The 13,261-nt window shown below is 34.9% G+C and overlaps 1 protein-coding gene across 1 annotated transcript in view; it reads left to right on the forward strand.

Moving 5' to 3' along the window:
* The window catches only part of ACACB (acetyl-CoA carboxylase beta), a 1,510,375-nt gene that overhangs the window by 229,732 nt on the left and 1,267,382 nt on the right, over positions 1–13,261 (forward strand). Inside the window, exon 9 of the mRNA XM_044068517.1 lies at positions 6,798–6,968. Coding sequence (XP_043924452.1) covers positions 6,798–6,968 — 171 coding nt within the window. The remainder of the gene's footprint in view (positions 1–6,797; positions 6,969–13,261) is intronic.

Below are 13,261 nucleotides of genomic sequence, written 5' to 3' on the forward strand. Positions count from 1 at the left end.
TAGTTTCCAGCTCCTGTGCAGATATGCACAGTTATTTTTTCACCCAGAAGTAGTGGCTAAAACTGGAAGTTTTTTTCAAACCACCTCTGGATGTCTTGGTTGCAGATACTCCTGCTCATTTATTGATTGCCTGAGATGTTCTAATAATCACATATTACCATGGATGCTGACAAGACTCATATTTATTGTAAACCGCTAAATGAAATTTGTTAGCATTTAATCTTTATAATAAGTTTGAAAACAAAGGCTTAGAAATAATTTTTCATTCTCATCTCAGTTCACCTATGAAAAACAGTGACCAGGAAGCTCATCTTCATTGAGATGAACCTGACCAGTTGACACCTCTTCCATTTTACGTTTGACAAGGTATAGAGAAGCCCTTGTGAACAGCTAGACATGCTTAACCAAATACACAATCTGGAGTTAGTCACAATGCAATAGAGTGCAAGTCAGTTGATATAATAACCTAAAAGTGCTGCTTAAATCAGTTCATGTTACTTACTACCAAGACAGAAGTAAGTCTGTTAAACATGTCAATAACACAAACAAAAATATTTATTTTCAAATTTTATTCATTCTTTTTTATATTGGGTAATATGAAGTTAGACCCATGGGGAGGGTTGGGGCTAGTTGTCACCCAGTATTTGAGCCTCACCTGCCAACATCATTAAATATTAATATATATACCAGTATGACAGCAGAGACAGCTTGACGTCTATTAGACAGTTATCCTCTTTTCTACTTTTTACCATTATGCCTTGTGTTTGAAAGTTAAAGATTATAGATAGAGTAGATTATTGCCTATTGGAATCTGAATGGTTTGCAAAACCAAAACAGAAAATTCTTCTCAGTCCTGTTGTAAATATAAAGCCCAATTGCATTCTTTTAAGACATGTTAAATCTGAAGAACTGAAAAATATATATTAGAAATGGATCAGCACCATTGTTCCTGCCAGTTTTTTTTAAATAAACGTACAGTAGCAATACTAGTAAAAAAATAAGTTTAAAAAATGTGACTTTTATTCTGATATTCATGGAACCTTTTTATTGTATATGTAGAAAAGTACCTTGACTGCCCAGTAGGCCTACTTAGCATATATGTGCCACGTTTAGGCCAACTTGATACCCTAACCCTAAAATAAAATCTGCTGCTTGAATTAAAAAAAAACTTATTGGAGGGGACTGGAATTCTGCTATTGATAAAACAGAAGATCAAGTCATCTAATATCTATGCATCTTATGTGCTGATGATATCCCAACAGAATTTTAACTTATTCACCAATTATGTATTCTTCCTGTGATCAATTTAGTTTTACGTGTTTTTTTTTTTCTTCTCAATATGTAAGACGTGTCTAACAAGTTATATACAATTCTGGAAGCACAAACAGAACCCAGATTTTTTTTCTTGCCACGCTAGAGTATCTTTCTCACTAGATTTTTCATACTGAGAATGGAATGAAAGAGCAGGCTGGAAATGAACTTTTGAATCCTAGGTTATTGGAGGAATATTGGAGACCATATCAAATTATATGTATTCTAGAGTAGTTTAGAATCTTAGTCTGTTACTTATGATACAATGGGCTTCTGTCAACACAAAAACAAGGCATTTTATAAATCTAGAAATGTCTAAAGGTTACAAATAAAAAAGGATATTTATAAAAAAAAATCTTGGAAATCAGTTATTATTCCAATATGGCACTTCTGTAGAGCAGAGACTAAAAAAAATTCAATGTGATGCATGTCACACAGTTCTGTTTCCATGAGAACAAAATGTCTTATTATTTTAATGAACTCATCCTCATTCAAAATTATTTGCAAATGTAATTAAGACACAAAACCTAGCAATAAATATAACCCACAAAATTAAAACTGAAAAGGGGACATTTGACTCTGTGAAAATATTTTGAACATCATCTTTGACTTATTATAGTGATCTTATGCAATAATAACCAAATTAACAGTCGTGTTATACATCAGTCTCTAAATTAATTTCCTTGCCAATAAGGAAAATACAATCCTGCACAAATCCTTTGAAAGCTATTTGGAACAGAAGTTGTTCAGTTAGCAGTTCATCATTTTAAGTTCTACGTTTTTTTTCTCTCAAGTTTTATAAGACATTTCATCACATTCTTTCTGAAAGCCTCCTAAGATATTACATTTAAAAAAGAAATATGTAAATCAGTCAAAGATTATTTTAAAACACAACTCATTCATTTCTGAAACTAACAGATACAGATTTATTTTGTTCCTAGAAACTGGGACATAAAATTTACACGTTTTTCTAGCAAACAGTCTATAGAGATCATTACTGAAGTCTTTCCCCTTACCACTGATCATGAAGTAACTCTTAACCTTGCACACTTACAAGAAACTGCATTATTGTTTGCCCTTTTTGTTGATGCCTCCAAGGTGTCTGACAGGGTTAACCATGTTTTCCTTTTTTGTACCAAGCCTAAATTTATTTCCCCAGAAGAGTTAATTATATTAGCTTGGTATAATTAGTTGCTTCCCCAAAAAATATACATTACAAATGGATCGCGGCAAGATTCTCCTCTTTATCCCTATTTTTTCAATAGTTATACAGTACCTTTATTTAACTTTTTAAAAATGTTGCTTCTGTTTGCCAGTTATTTTAGATAGGCTGTGTCAGCATTTGCTTAGAACTTCCAGTATCAGATATTCCAAATATCTTAAATATTTAAAAAAAATCTCAAATATTTTAAATAAAGTATTTGTGCTTTATCTGATCATCACATCCTTAAATCCAGTTGACTTGTATGGAATACTGATCAAACTAATCTCAAATCTGTTAAGTACACTAATTCATATAAAAATAATCAATAGAACTGAATTTATAAAATGGTCAGGTGTGAGTTTTGCTTTACTATCTGAAATTGTTATAATAAAATTAATGCCTTCCCCGAATGACTGTACTGTCATTACAATCTGTTAAAATCCAGATAGTAACTTCTAAATTGATAAATTGCATGAGTTCCCCAAAATCAATTAATTTGAGTGTGGTCAGTTCCATGTATGAAATTCTGTCTGGTGCCTTAAACCTTGCAGACATGACTATTAAATATCTTATAATAAGATCAACACAAAGATCAAGTCTGAGAATAATTCAGATGACTCCAATTAGGCTTCCAGATGCATAAAGTTTTGACATTATTACATCATATAACTGCAGTACTTTTACAAACACTTCTCTTGACATGAAACTCTTACCAGAATTAAGTAATCATGCTTAATGTTCATAATTTCTTAATTTAATATTGTTAAAGGCCGATCAGATTCTTACACCCTATTGATGTCTTTTTTACCAGTATATTCATTTAAATCCTTTTATCCTTTAATCTAACAAAAAATATTGACCTATATCAGGTTTCATTATTACAACACAAAATAGTTTGAGCCTTCATCACTAACAAATTCAACTCTGTTTCATAAACATGAACATCTTTTTCTATTCCTGGGTGTAATTCTGCAGTGGTTAATGTAATATTGGCAACAATCATATCAAATGCTTTTTCCAAATTAACAGAAGCAATACACAACCATGTTATATTAATCATAGCAGCAACACTGAATGAACCATTCTAGAAGGCTAATCTGTATGAAGCATGATATGTAGTTCTTCCTTTTTCATCAGTTGCTGTTGTAATTAAGGGGTACAGAGGCATCCATCTTGGCTCCTGTGTGTCTAGACCCACCTGTAGTACAGGTCTATGTAAGTTTAAAAGGCCTCCCTTACATTACAGTACTTTGGTCCCTTTGGACTATGCAGGTGATAAATGCCTTCATTTCAGGAAAGTGATAAGCATGTTGTGTTGCATGGCGATTAGTGGTATGACATTATCACCTGCATTTCCACAAACTGCTCATCAGACAGGTGCTTAGTGGATGTGGAAAATGGATGAGAGCTGTCTTAGTGTGCAGGAATTGTGGCTACACATGTCTTAGGTGAAACCAAACAGGTCAACTGCTAAAAAAAAAAAAAAAAAAAAAGGAGATGTACATAACATGTTATAATAAAGTTAACCTTCAGTACTACTCAGTCCTCATACATTGCATCTCTTCCCTTAAACTGTAAATATTATACACAGCAGTAAAATAGTAGAGACTGTGTTAAACTAGACTGTCGCATATATTACTGACCATATCAAGACTTTATATGGTACATGAATAGCATCATCTGTTTGTAACGTGTGTGTGTGTGTGTGTGTGTATATATATATATATATATATATATATATATATATATATATATATATATATATATATATGTATATATATATATATATATATATATATATATATATATATATATATATATATATATATATATATATATATATATATATATATAGTTTACTATTAAAATCTCAAAACTTAAAAAAACAGGTACTTATGAGTGAAGTGTTTCGCCGAAAGTACACATCACCATCACCTCTTCTTCTAATTCTTTTCTTCTTCTTTCGGCTTTTCCCAGTTGGGAGTTGCCACAACAGCTTACCTGTCCACTCATGATTGGCAGTGGGGTTTTTACGGTGTCTAGTTGCCAGCCAGGTGCCCAACCTTCCACAGAAGGCACACGCACGCACTCACACCTAGGGCCAGTTTAGTGTGTCCAGTCCACCTACAGCATGTCTTTGGGATGTGGGAGGAAACCGGAGCACTCTGAGGAAATCCATGTGACCACAGGGAGGACATGCAGACTCCGCAAAAAAGGCACCCCAGCCGAGGATCGAACCAGAGAACCTCTTGCTGTGAGGTAGCAATGCTAACCGCTGCACCACTGTGGTCCTAATGTCAAAAAACGGCTGTTAATGCCGAAAATGTTGAACACAACATTTTCGGCACTTAACAGCAATCCCACCCTTCCCGTAACTTCCTAACTAGGAAACCTACCATCCCATGCAAGCCCCCCTGCTCCCCCATACCACCCTAACTATATATTCCAACTCTGAGATCGCACTACAGTGAGGAAAGGGATGTATTTCCCTTACTGCACTGTACCACGATCCCTGTACATAATCGAACATTATATTTGCGAATGCACAGAACATTCGCAAATATTCCATTCAATTAAGTGGCCGGCACACATATGAACTATTCGAACATCTGTAGTTCGAATAGTTTATAAGCGTCTGATGCTACGCCGACTTTATAATTGTAAACCTATACATACGTATATATATATATATATATATATATATAGATATATATATATTTATATATATATATATATATATAGATATATATATATCTATACATATATATAGATATATATATATATATATAGATATATATATATATATATATATAGATATATATATATTTATATATATATATATATAGCTATATATATATATATATATATATATATATATATATATATATATATATATATATATATATATATATATATAAATAATGTGTGTGTGTGTGTCTACTTCAAATTAAAAGAAAGCCCGCTTATCAAAAGATGAAATTGCATCAGTAGGCTGTTACTAGAGAAACTACTGGAGGCATGATGAGGCTTTAATGAATTAACTGAGCTGCTGAGCTTTTGTTTTAAATGCTGGGTCAGTATAAATGCACAAGTCATTCTGCACATTCATTAGCTGATGTATTTTGCTGCCTTCAAAAAAGGGCAAATGTACGAGACAGATGTCTTACCTTTAACCCCACTCATCAGGTACATTATTATACGTGTAATGGAATGATCTGAGAACCACCAGTACAGAACTGCTGTTAGACATTTCCACTTTGCAGATGTCTGTTGGTTGGCTGCTGCTGTAGAACTATAGTGCCTCAAAGACAATTATATTACTCGCTCTAATTTACATCTCTCTCTCTATATATATACATATATATATATATATATATATATATATATATATATATATTTTTTTTTTTTAATGTGGTATAGAATAGTTGCTGCCTTTCCTTGTAGTACACTTCAAGTAATGTGTTTGTAGAAGTCTGAGGGTTTAAGCTTGCAATTACTTGAAGTGGAATTATAAGATTTCAATACCTGGTTTGCTGGGGGTTGCACTGGGATTTTCTTAAAACTGGCCAAGTTTGACCTAAGATCAAGTGATCCAGTACTCATCCTAGAAAGGAGCGAGTGGCAGCATACCTTTCACCTGACCCACGTATTATAGCTGTCATGCTCTGCTTTCGGATTTTATATTTTAATTTGTTTCATTTCTTTTCTAACATTCAATAGTACTAACCATGTATAGAAGTTTACATTTCAGTGTTCCTTTAGAAGTGTTAAATAAAAAAACAAGATATTTTTCATGTCTGCCTGATGAAATTTAATGGTGCTAAGTGAGATTTTCAATGAGAATGTTGCATTTACAGGGTTGTTCAGTATGTACCAGATGGAGATGGGCAATATTAAGCTTCCAGTGAATACAGGTATTGAACAATATTGGTTGAAAATGATAATGTAGATCCTAGAGTGGTATAACATATTTATAATTTCATAGCATTACATTGTTAAGCATGTTTAGGAGTTAGTGTTCCAAGATTTTTGCTTTGAATTTCCTACTAGCCATAGTATTGTTTAGCTGTATTTTAAAAAAGGGCAGAAAACAAGTTTTGTTAGCTGAGTCACTGGTTACACAAATGATTCCATCTGAATGAGTACATGATAATGTTTGACCTGGAAGTTTATCTTTATAAATTAGAACATTTTCCAAATGGTCTTTGAACAAAAATGGAAATGTTTTTGCAGAATAAGATAAAGATTTTTGTATATCTTATTGCATGCTTCTTTTTCACAGTGTGCTGTTCGACTTGCTAAAATGGTGGGCTATGTGAGTGCAGGCACAGTGGAGTACTTGTACAGCCAAGATGGTAATTTCCACTTCTTGGAACTGAACCCTCGCCTACAAGTGGAGCACCCGTGTACTGAGATGATAGCTGATGTAAATCTCCCAGCAGCTCAACTGCAGGTAGTGCATGCATTGTGACTTGATACGTTTTATTTTGGATTTATTTCTGTACATCATTACCATTTCTAAATGAAAGCATTGATGCTTATAGTTTATTATTTTGTTCTGTATTGGCTTTGCTCTTTGAATGTGCTGACAGTATATCATGTACCGAAACCTAGATTTTGATATCCATGAAGGATCTCTTGGGCTGCTTATCCATTTCCCTGAAGTACCCAGTGGATAAACATCATGGATGTTGTTCATAAACATTCTGTGGTGCTGAGCAGCATGGTTTGCTTAGTTTGGCAGACTTGTGCTATTGATTGTAATGTGATTCAGGGATGTGCATACTTAGCTTGCCTCTGAATTCCACTAAAATCCTCCTGTCAATGTCTATGTATCACCTATCACTCAATTTGAGTATTTGCGAATTGGAGCTTCATTGGGCAGATGTAGCCACACAACTAAAGTCTGCCTAGGTAAAGAATCAGCGTTTCCCTATTGAAGTAAATAGGTGCAGCAAATCTAGCCACAAGTACCTATGCAAAGTTTTATAGTACTGGCCTCTTTGAATCTTTGTGGTGCATAAATCCATAACAGTGAGGACATCTGTGACGAACAGAAGTCTAATTTGCATTAGGGTTGCCAGCTGTCCAGTTTTATGAAATTGCCCGGTTATAAATTTCATTCAAAACCGGACACGTGAAGTCCGGGTTTTGAATGAGCCAAAGTTAGGGACACCTTGGGGTAAACATAGAGGCGATTTTAGTCCTTTTGCATAGGTTCCGGAACCAAAGTGCAAGGGGGAGGGGCTTTTACAGCTGCAACCTGCAAGACTAGAACCCAATGGGAGGACTCATGCATGTGCGTGCATCACACGCAAACGTGAATTTTAAAAAGTATGCGGGTTCCCTATCAACACATTAAGCCTGCTATCATAGTCATCCACCCACTGTAAGCAAACTCCATATGTCATAAAGCCTGTCATAAAGCCTGTAAATAAGCAGCTCCATTTTTTCAGAAGGCAAGCAGGGTCCATTTTTGCATGTAAGCAACTTTGTTTTCTAAGCCTGTAAAAGCATGCAAGCAGGGTCCGTTTTCTGAAGGCAAGCAGGGTCCATTTTCTGAAGTGTGCTTTTCCTGACCCACATAGCAGAGACTAGTTGAAAATCTGGGTCATAATGTTGATGGTAATACAGCACAAGAGTAGGCAGGCTTGAAAATGGAGGAGACATTTAAATTGGATAGTTGATACTGGGCAAGGCCTTGAAGAATGTTAAAGGCGCATTACACGTTTCACACTGTGTTGCTGAAATGATACCTAACATACCTTCTTTGACAAGCAATCCTCTTCCAGCAATTGACAGCAAACAACCACTATCCTTGATTATTCTGAAGGCAAGCAAGGTCCATTTTTGCATGTAAGCAGCACAATTTTCTAAGCCTGTAAAAGCTTGTAAGCAGCTCCGTTTTCTAAGCCTGTAAAAGCATGTAAGCAGCTCTGTTTTCTAAGCCTGTAAGCAGCTCCATTTTTCTGAGCAAGGCAGTGCTTTTGCTGTTATTATTTTACAAATGTGTCAGACTTTTTTTTTTTTTTTAATTGTAAGTACATGTTTATTTTATTTGTCTGAATTTGTTTACCGGGGTAGTGCACTTTGCAATTCTGACCAAGTAAACTGAAGAAAGAGTTTTCATAACTAAATCATAAACATTTTTAGTGGGTGTACTGTGACTTGTATATTTTGATACCTGCCTGCACCATGTCTCTCATGACTTTAGTATAAAAAAATCTTAGATAGTTGTTGTTTAGCTGAATTAATATGATTTTGTATTATTTACCATGGGTATCCATCAAAAATGTCTTAGCACTGTATGTGTGACAGTCCCTTTCAATGTGGATTGTTGACTATATTTAAGACTCAGAATGTGGTACACTTGAGAGCTATGCCTGCTCCAGTAATTTTGTCTACTTTATAGTAATTGCACTTGGTTTCATGCCTCTCAGCTGTTCCTGATTTTGGCTCAGAATGTTGCTTCCCCCAATCCCAAATAAAAACTGGTGATTTTGGAAGAAGAGTAGGTAGATTGCACTTAATAAATAATAATAATAATAATTAGTCAACTTCGCAAGTTAACAGTACTAATACTTTCAAAAATGTTCCTATTTTTTCTGGATTTGTCCCCTGATTCTGGTAGCAGGGATTTGAGAACTCTGCTCACTTTGAGTTCCATTACTTGTCTTGGGACCCTTTTTGCTGATGCCCTGCCTGGCCTGGTGAACATTAGGCACTGCCTAATCCCTGCAGTTGATGGCCAGGAGTAAATGATGAGGTCTGTGAGTGTGACTTTGAGTGTTAAGGATGTGAGCTATTTTAGATTCCAGTAGGAATATAGTAAAGAATAGCTTAGATGTTTTCTTTATTTGAGACTGTCCTGCAATGTTGTTTTAAATATTTCCTGTGATTTTGAACTCTGAATTTACTGTGTTGATTTACTGAGTATTGTCTTGTTCTTTCATTATTAAATATATTTAAACCAGTCTTTGTGGCTGATATTTGTGAGACATATTTAAGCTCTTAGACTACTTGCATCTCTATATGGTGACACTGTACAGGCCACTCCTAAATAGCCTTATTCTTGGTCAGACTACCATTTGGATAATAGTAACATTACACAGTAGGATTGGACACCCTTTGTTAAGGGCCTTATAGTAACTGGCCTTTAACAGAAAAGCATAGTAAATCAGCTGAAAGCAGGCATCCAGAACAGAAAAAGACTGTTCCCATCAGCTGATGTCATGGTGACATTACAAAATGGGTGGGGCATGGATGGGAGAGGAGGTGGGAATGGGTGGAGTTATGGGTGATGCAAGGGGCGTGGCCTTAGTCCAGTTTTAGCCGCAAAGAAAGCTGGCAACCCTAATTTGCATAGCCCGTGTCCATGGACTGCCACATTTGCACACCGTTTGGAGAACAACATGCTGCTTGCTCATTTCTCTCTCTACACACGTGAACAGTAACTTTTTAAATATCAACTTTCTTTTGCATACTATGCAAGATTGCACAAGGTGGCCATGTGTAATATGCAGATGTTTATTAATAATGTTATGTTTCTTAAATAAAAGCTAGTTTTCCCAAATTGTCTTAAAGTTTGCTTTTTGTTCATGCAATACATTTTGGAGTCCCTCATTGTACTGTTTCAAGCTATTTCCTCAGAAATGCTCTTTACTGTCCATGTACCTCTTCTTGAAAAAGTACTTTGGTGTATTTCCCCAGGCTGTTTGCAAATTGTGCCTTGTTCTTGCATGTCCTTTTATTAAATATGGTGTCTATAATCTGAATTCCTACATTGTCTTTAATGCTTAGAAGAACACTAAAGAGGAAAAGAAGTACCTGTAAGTAAAACAATTTTTGCTCTTATTTCATAATATAAACCACATGTTATATTGTAAGGCAGTTTTGTATAGTATGCATTCAGATGCATTTCAAATGCGGTAGGTCTTTTCAGTGACTGTTGTGAGTGTTAAAGATTGTGCTGTTGGGGTGGGGGGAGTGTACAAGTGTACTGATTATATTATATTATATGCAGAATTAAAATGATAATTTTCCTTGTTTTTTAATGGGTGGATGTCTAGTTTAATTGGCTTAAGCTATAAACTTTTTTTGTAAGCAAATAGGCTTGAAAATAAGACAAGAAGATGAAAGCCATGAAAAATGCTAAGCTTTTTGCATCTGCAAAGATATTAGTTTTCTTCCAACAGCAGAATTTCTCAGTAAGACATTAGAAGTCTGTAACTGAAGGCAGTTATCCAGGGAAATTCTATACATTGTGTTCTGAGTGAAATTTATCAAGATCTCATTATACATCTGCAAGTTGTTAGCTGTTTCTCTGCTAACTACTTTTATATGGAGACAAGCTGTCTAAGATTTAATTATCACTTTTACATAAATTTAGAAAACGAACCATATTAACATGTTCACAGTTACAAACATTATGTATCACATGTATTCTTCTGTGCAAAATAGTCAGTCCAATATCACACAAGTCGGTCAGTTCCTGTCTTCCTGTATCATACTCACAGTTTCCATTTTCTCTTTGTAATTTACTCCTACCCTTTTCTAAATATTCTTACTTTCAGTTCTTTTATCTCTGTTACAATATTCACTACTTCAGACAGGATTGATTTAGGCTTTGATTTCCATTTTCTAGTAATTGCTTTTTTAGCAGCAACCAGAATCAAACTTAAGGTCTTACTATGTCTAGACAATTCAGGCCCTGCATCCCATGTCAAAAAATGAATTCCTTAGTAACACCCATTTGCACTCCAAGTATTTCTGACAGAGTTCTCTCTAGGAAATTTCTAAAGTCTGTCTACTCATTACACTTCCAAAAGATACGTTCCCAGTTACCTCTTCCTTCCCTTTCACATCTCTATCATTTGCCATCTACCTTGGGAAAAACTCTGCTTGGGGTTTAAAAATAATTATACAAATGCTTCCCAAGCTAAAAATCTAAATCTTTTAGACATTGTTGCATATTTTTGAACTGTACATATGTCTTCCCATTGTTTCTTTATGAATTGTTTATCCAATCTCTCTTCCCAGTCTTTTCTAACCTTTTCTGATTGATTGCTATAGTTAGCATGCAATATTTTATATGCCCTACTAATGATCCCTTTTTTACCAGCAGCTTCTGTGGGATTCCCCAAACATTTTCTATTTGCCTATACTCTGATATCAATCCCTAATAGGGAAGGCAGTCTCTAGCCTGCAGTGCAAATGTCTTCTTGGCCTCTTCTCATTCTGTTATCTTTCCATCTCTATTTGTTCCAAAATATGTTGGTTCCTTTGCCAATTTCCTTTAGTAAATTCCAGACCCCTCTTACCTATTAGCTGTACCCCTAATTGCAGCCATCCCTATTGGCAGAATCTCCTTTTTCCATTCCTGTGTTGGCTTAGTTCTTAGAATGTTTTCTGCTACCTTATGACTATACTATTCTGTATAACTGCTGTTATTCTCCTTAAAGATCTGCATCCAAAATCCCAATTTCTCTCCTTATTTCTTTTATTTCCTCCCCTCCTTCATCGTCATCCCTTTCCACTTTGAATTATAGCTTTCCACTTGTGTTTTTATAACATCCTTAACTGTGTAACTCTAAAATATCTCTTCAAATTGGGTAATCTTTTGCCACCTTGTTCTGTTGGAAGAATCAACTTATCCTACTTAACCCTTGCATTCTTCCCCTCTTTGCAAGCAATTAATCTTGAGAGTTTTGAGCATTCTTTTGTGATGGAAATGCAAAATTAAGGGTACAATGTATAGAGGGTCAGTGAAAAATAAAGTTTGAAATTATGGGGAATGAATAAAAAATTGTAGTCTCTCCAACAGCTTTGATAATTTAATGCATTTAATAGAACAGTGCATAATTTAATTGTAGTTAAAGCTAGCCAGGGTGCTTTTTCTTAAGGCTAAAACAGAATGTTTTCTGAAAGCACACAAACTGTTTTTCGCAGCTGAGAGAGGAACAGAAAAAGGAATGCCAGCTATAGTATGTGCTTTAGCATGGGTAACTTTAATTTTAGATTAGGTTATGTCTATGGGTGCAGTTTTCAATGTGGTCCAATTGCTGCTGTCTAGAGGGTTAACTTCATGTGTTAAGCATGTACATAATTTTGTGCATTTCTTCTAACTTAACAGGTTATGAAGATGTTTTGAAGGCGTATTTAGTTTTGAGAATTTTCATTAAAGCAAAAGGTCTTGAGAAATGGGACATGGGTTCAAGCAGAGATGAGAAGAAACAACTGTATAAAACAGCAACGTGTGAATCATTAGTGTGTGCAATCAAGGCAAAAGTTGTAAACTAACATTTAAAAAAACCTGTCCTGTATAACAAGTAGGAATATTAGCTTTTTATCATAATGGCTACTCTGTCCATAATATCTTGGAATGTAAATGGCCTTACAGATGTATACAAAAAGGAAAGATTATTGAATTATATTAAATGCATAGTACAAAAATAATGCTGCAGAAGACATATTTGGAAAGAAATGAGCATGTGAATTTGAAAGGATTCCGGGATGGATATTCAGAAGACTGTCCGGGACAAAGGAAAAGGGGAGTAATAATACTGATTACTAGAGAGGCTACAGTAATGATAGAAGGGAAGCAAAGACAATACTGGTAGATTTGTGGTAGTAAGGGGCTACTGGCAAAGGAGGAGGATTATGCTAGCATATATTTCTTTTCCCTAAAAAAACTGCTTTTATGGAGCTTGGGAAAAGTTTTGGAGAAATAATCCACTTTTAGCAGGA

This window comes from Protopterus annectens, chromosome 4.part0 (genome assembly GCF_019279795.1).
Source record: "Protopterus annectens isolate FY-2018-M chromosome 4.part0, PAN1.0, whole genome shotgun sequence".
In the NCBI taxonomy this organism is placed as follows: Eukaryota; Metazoa; Chordata; order Ceratodontiformes; family Protopteridae; genus Protopterus; species Protopterus annectens.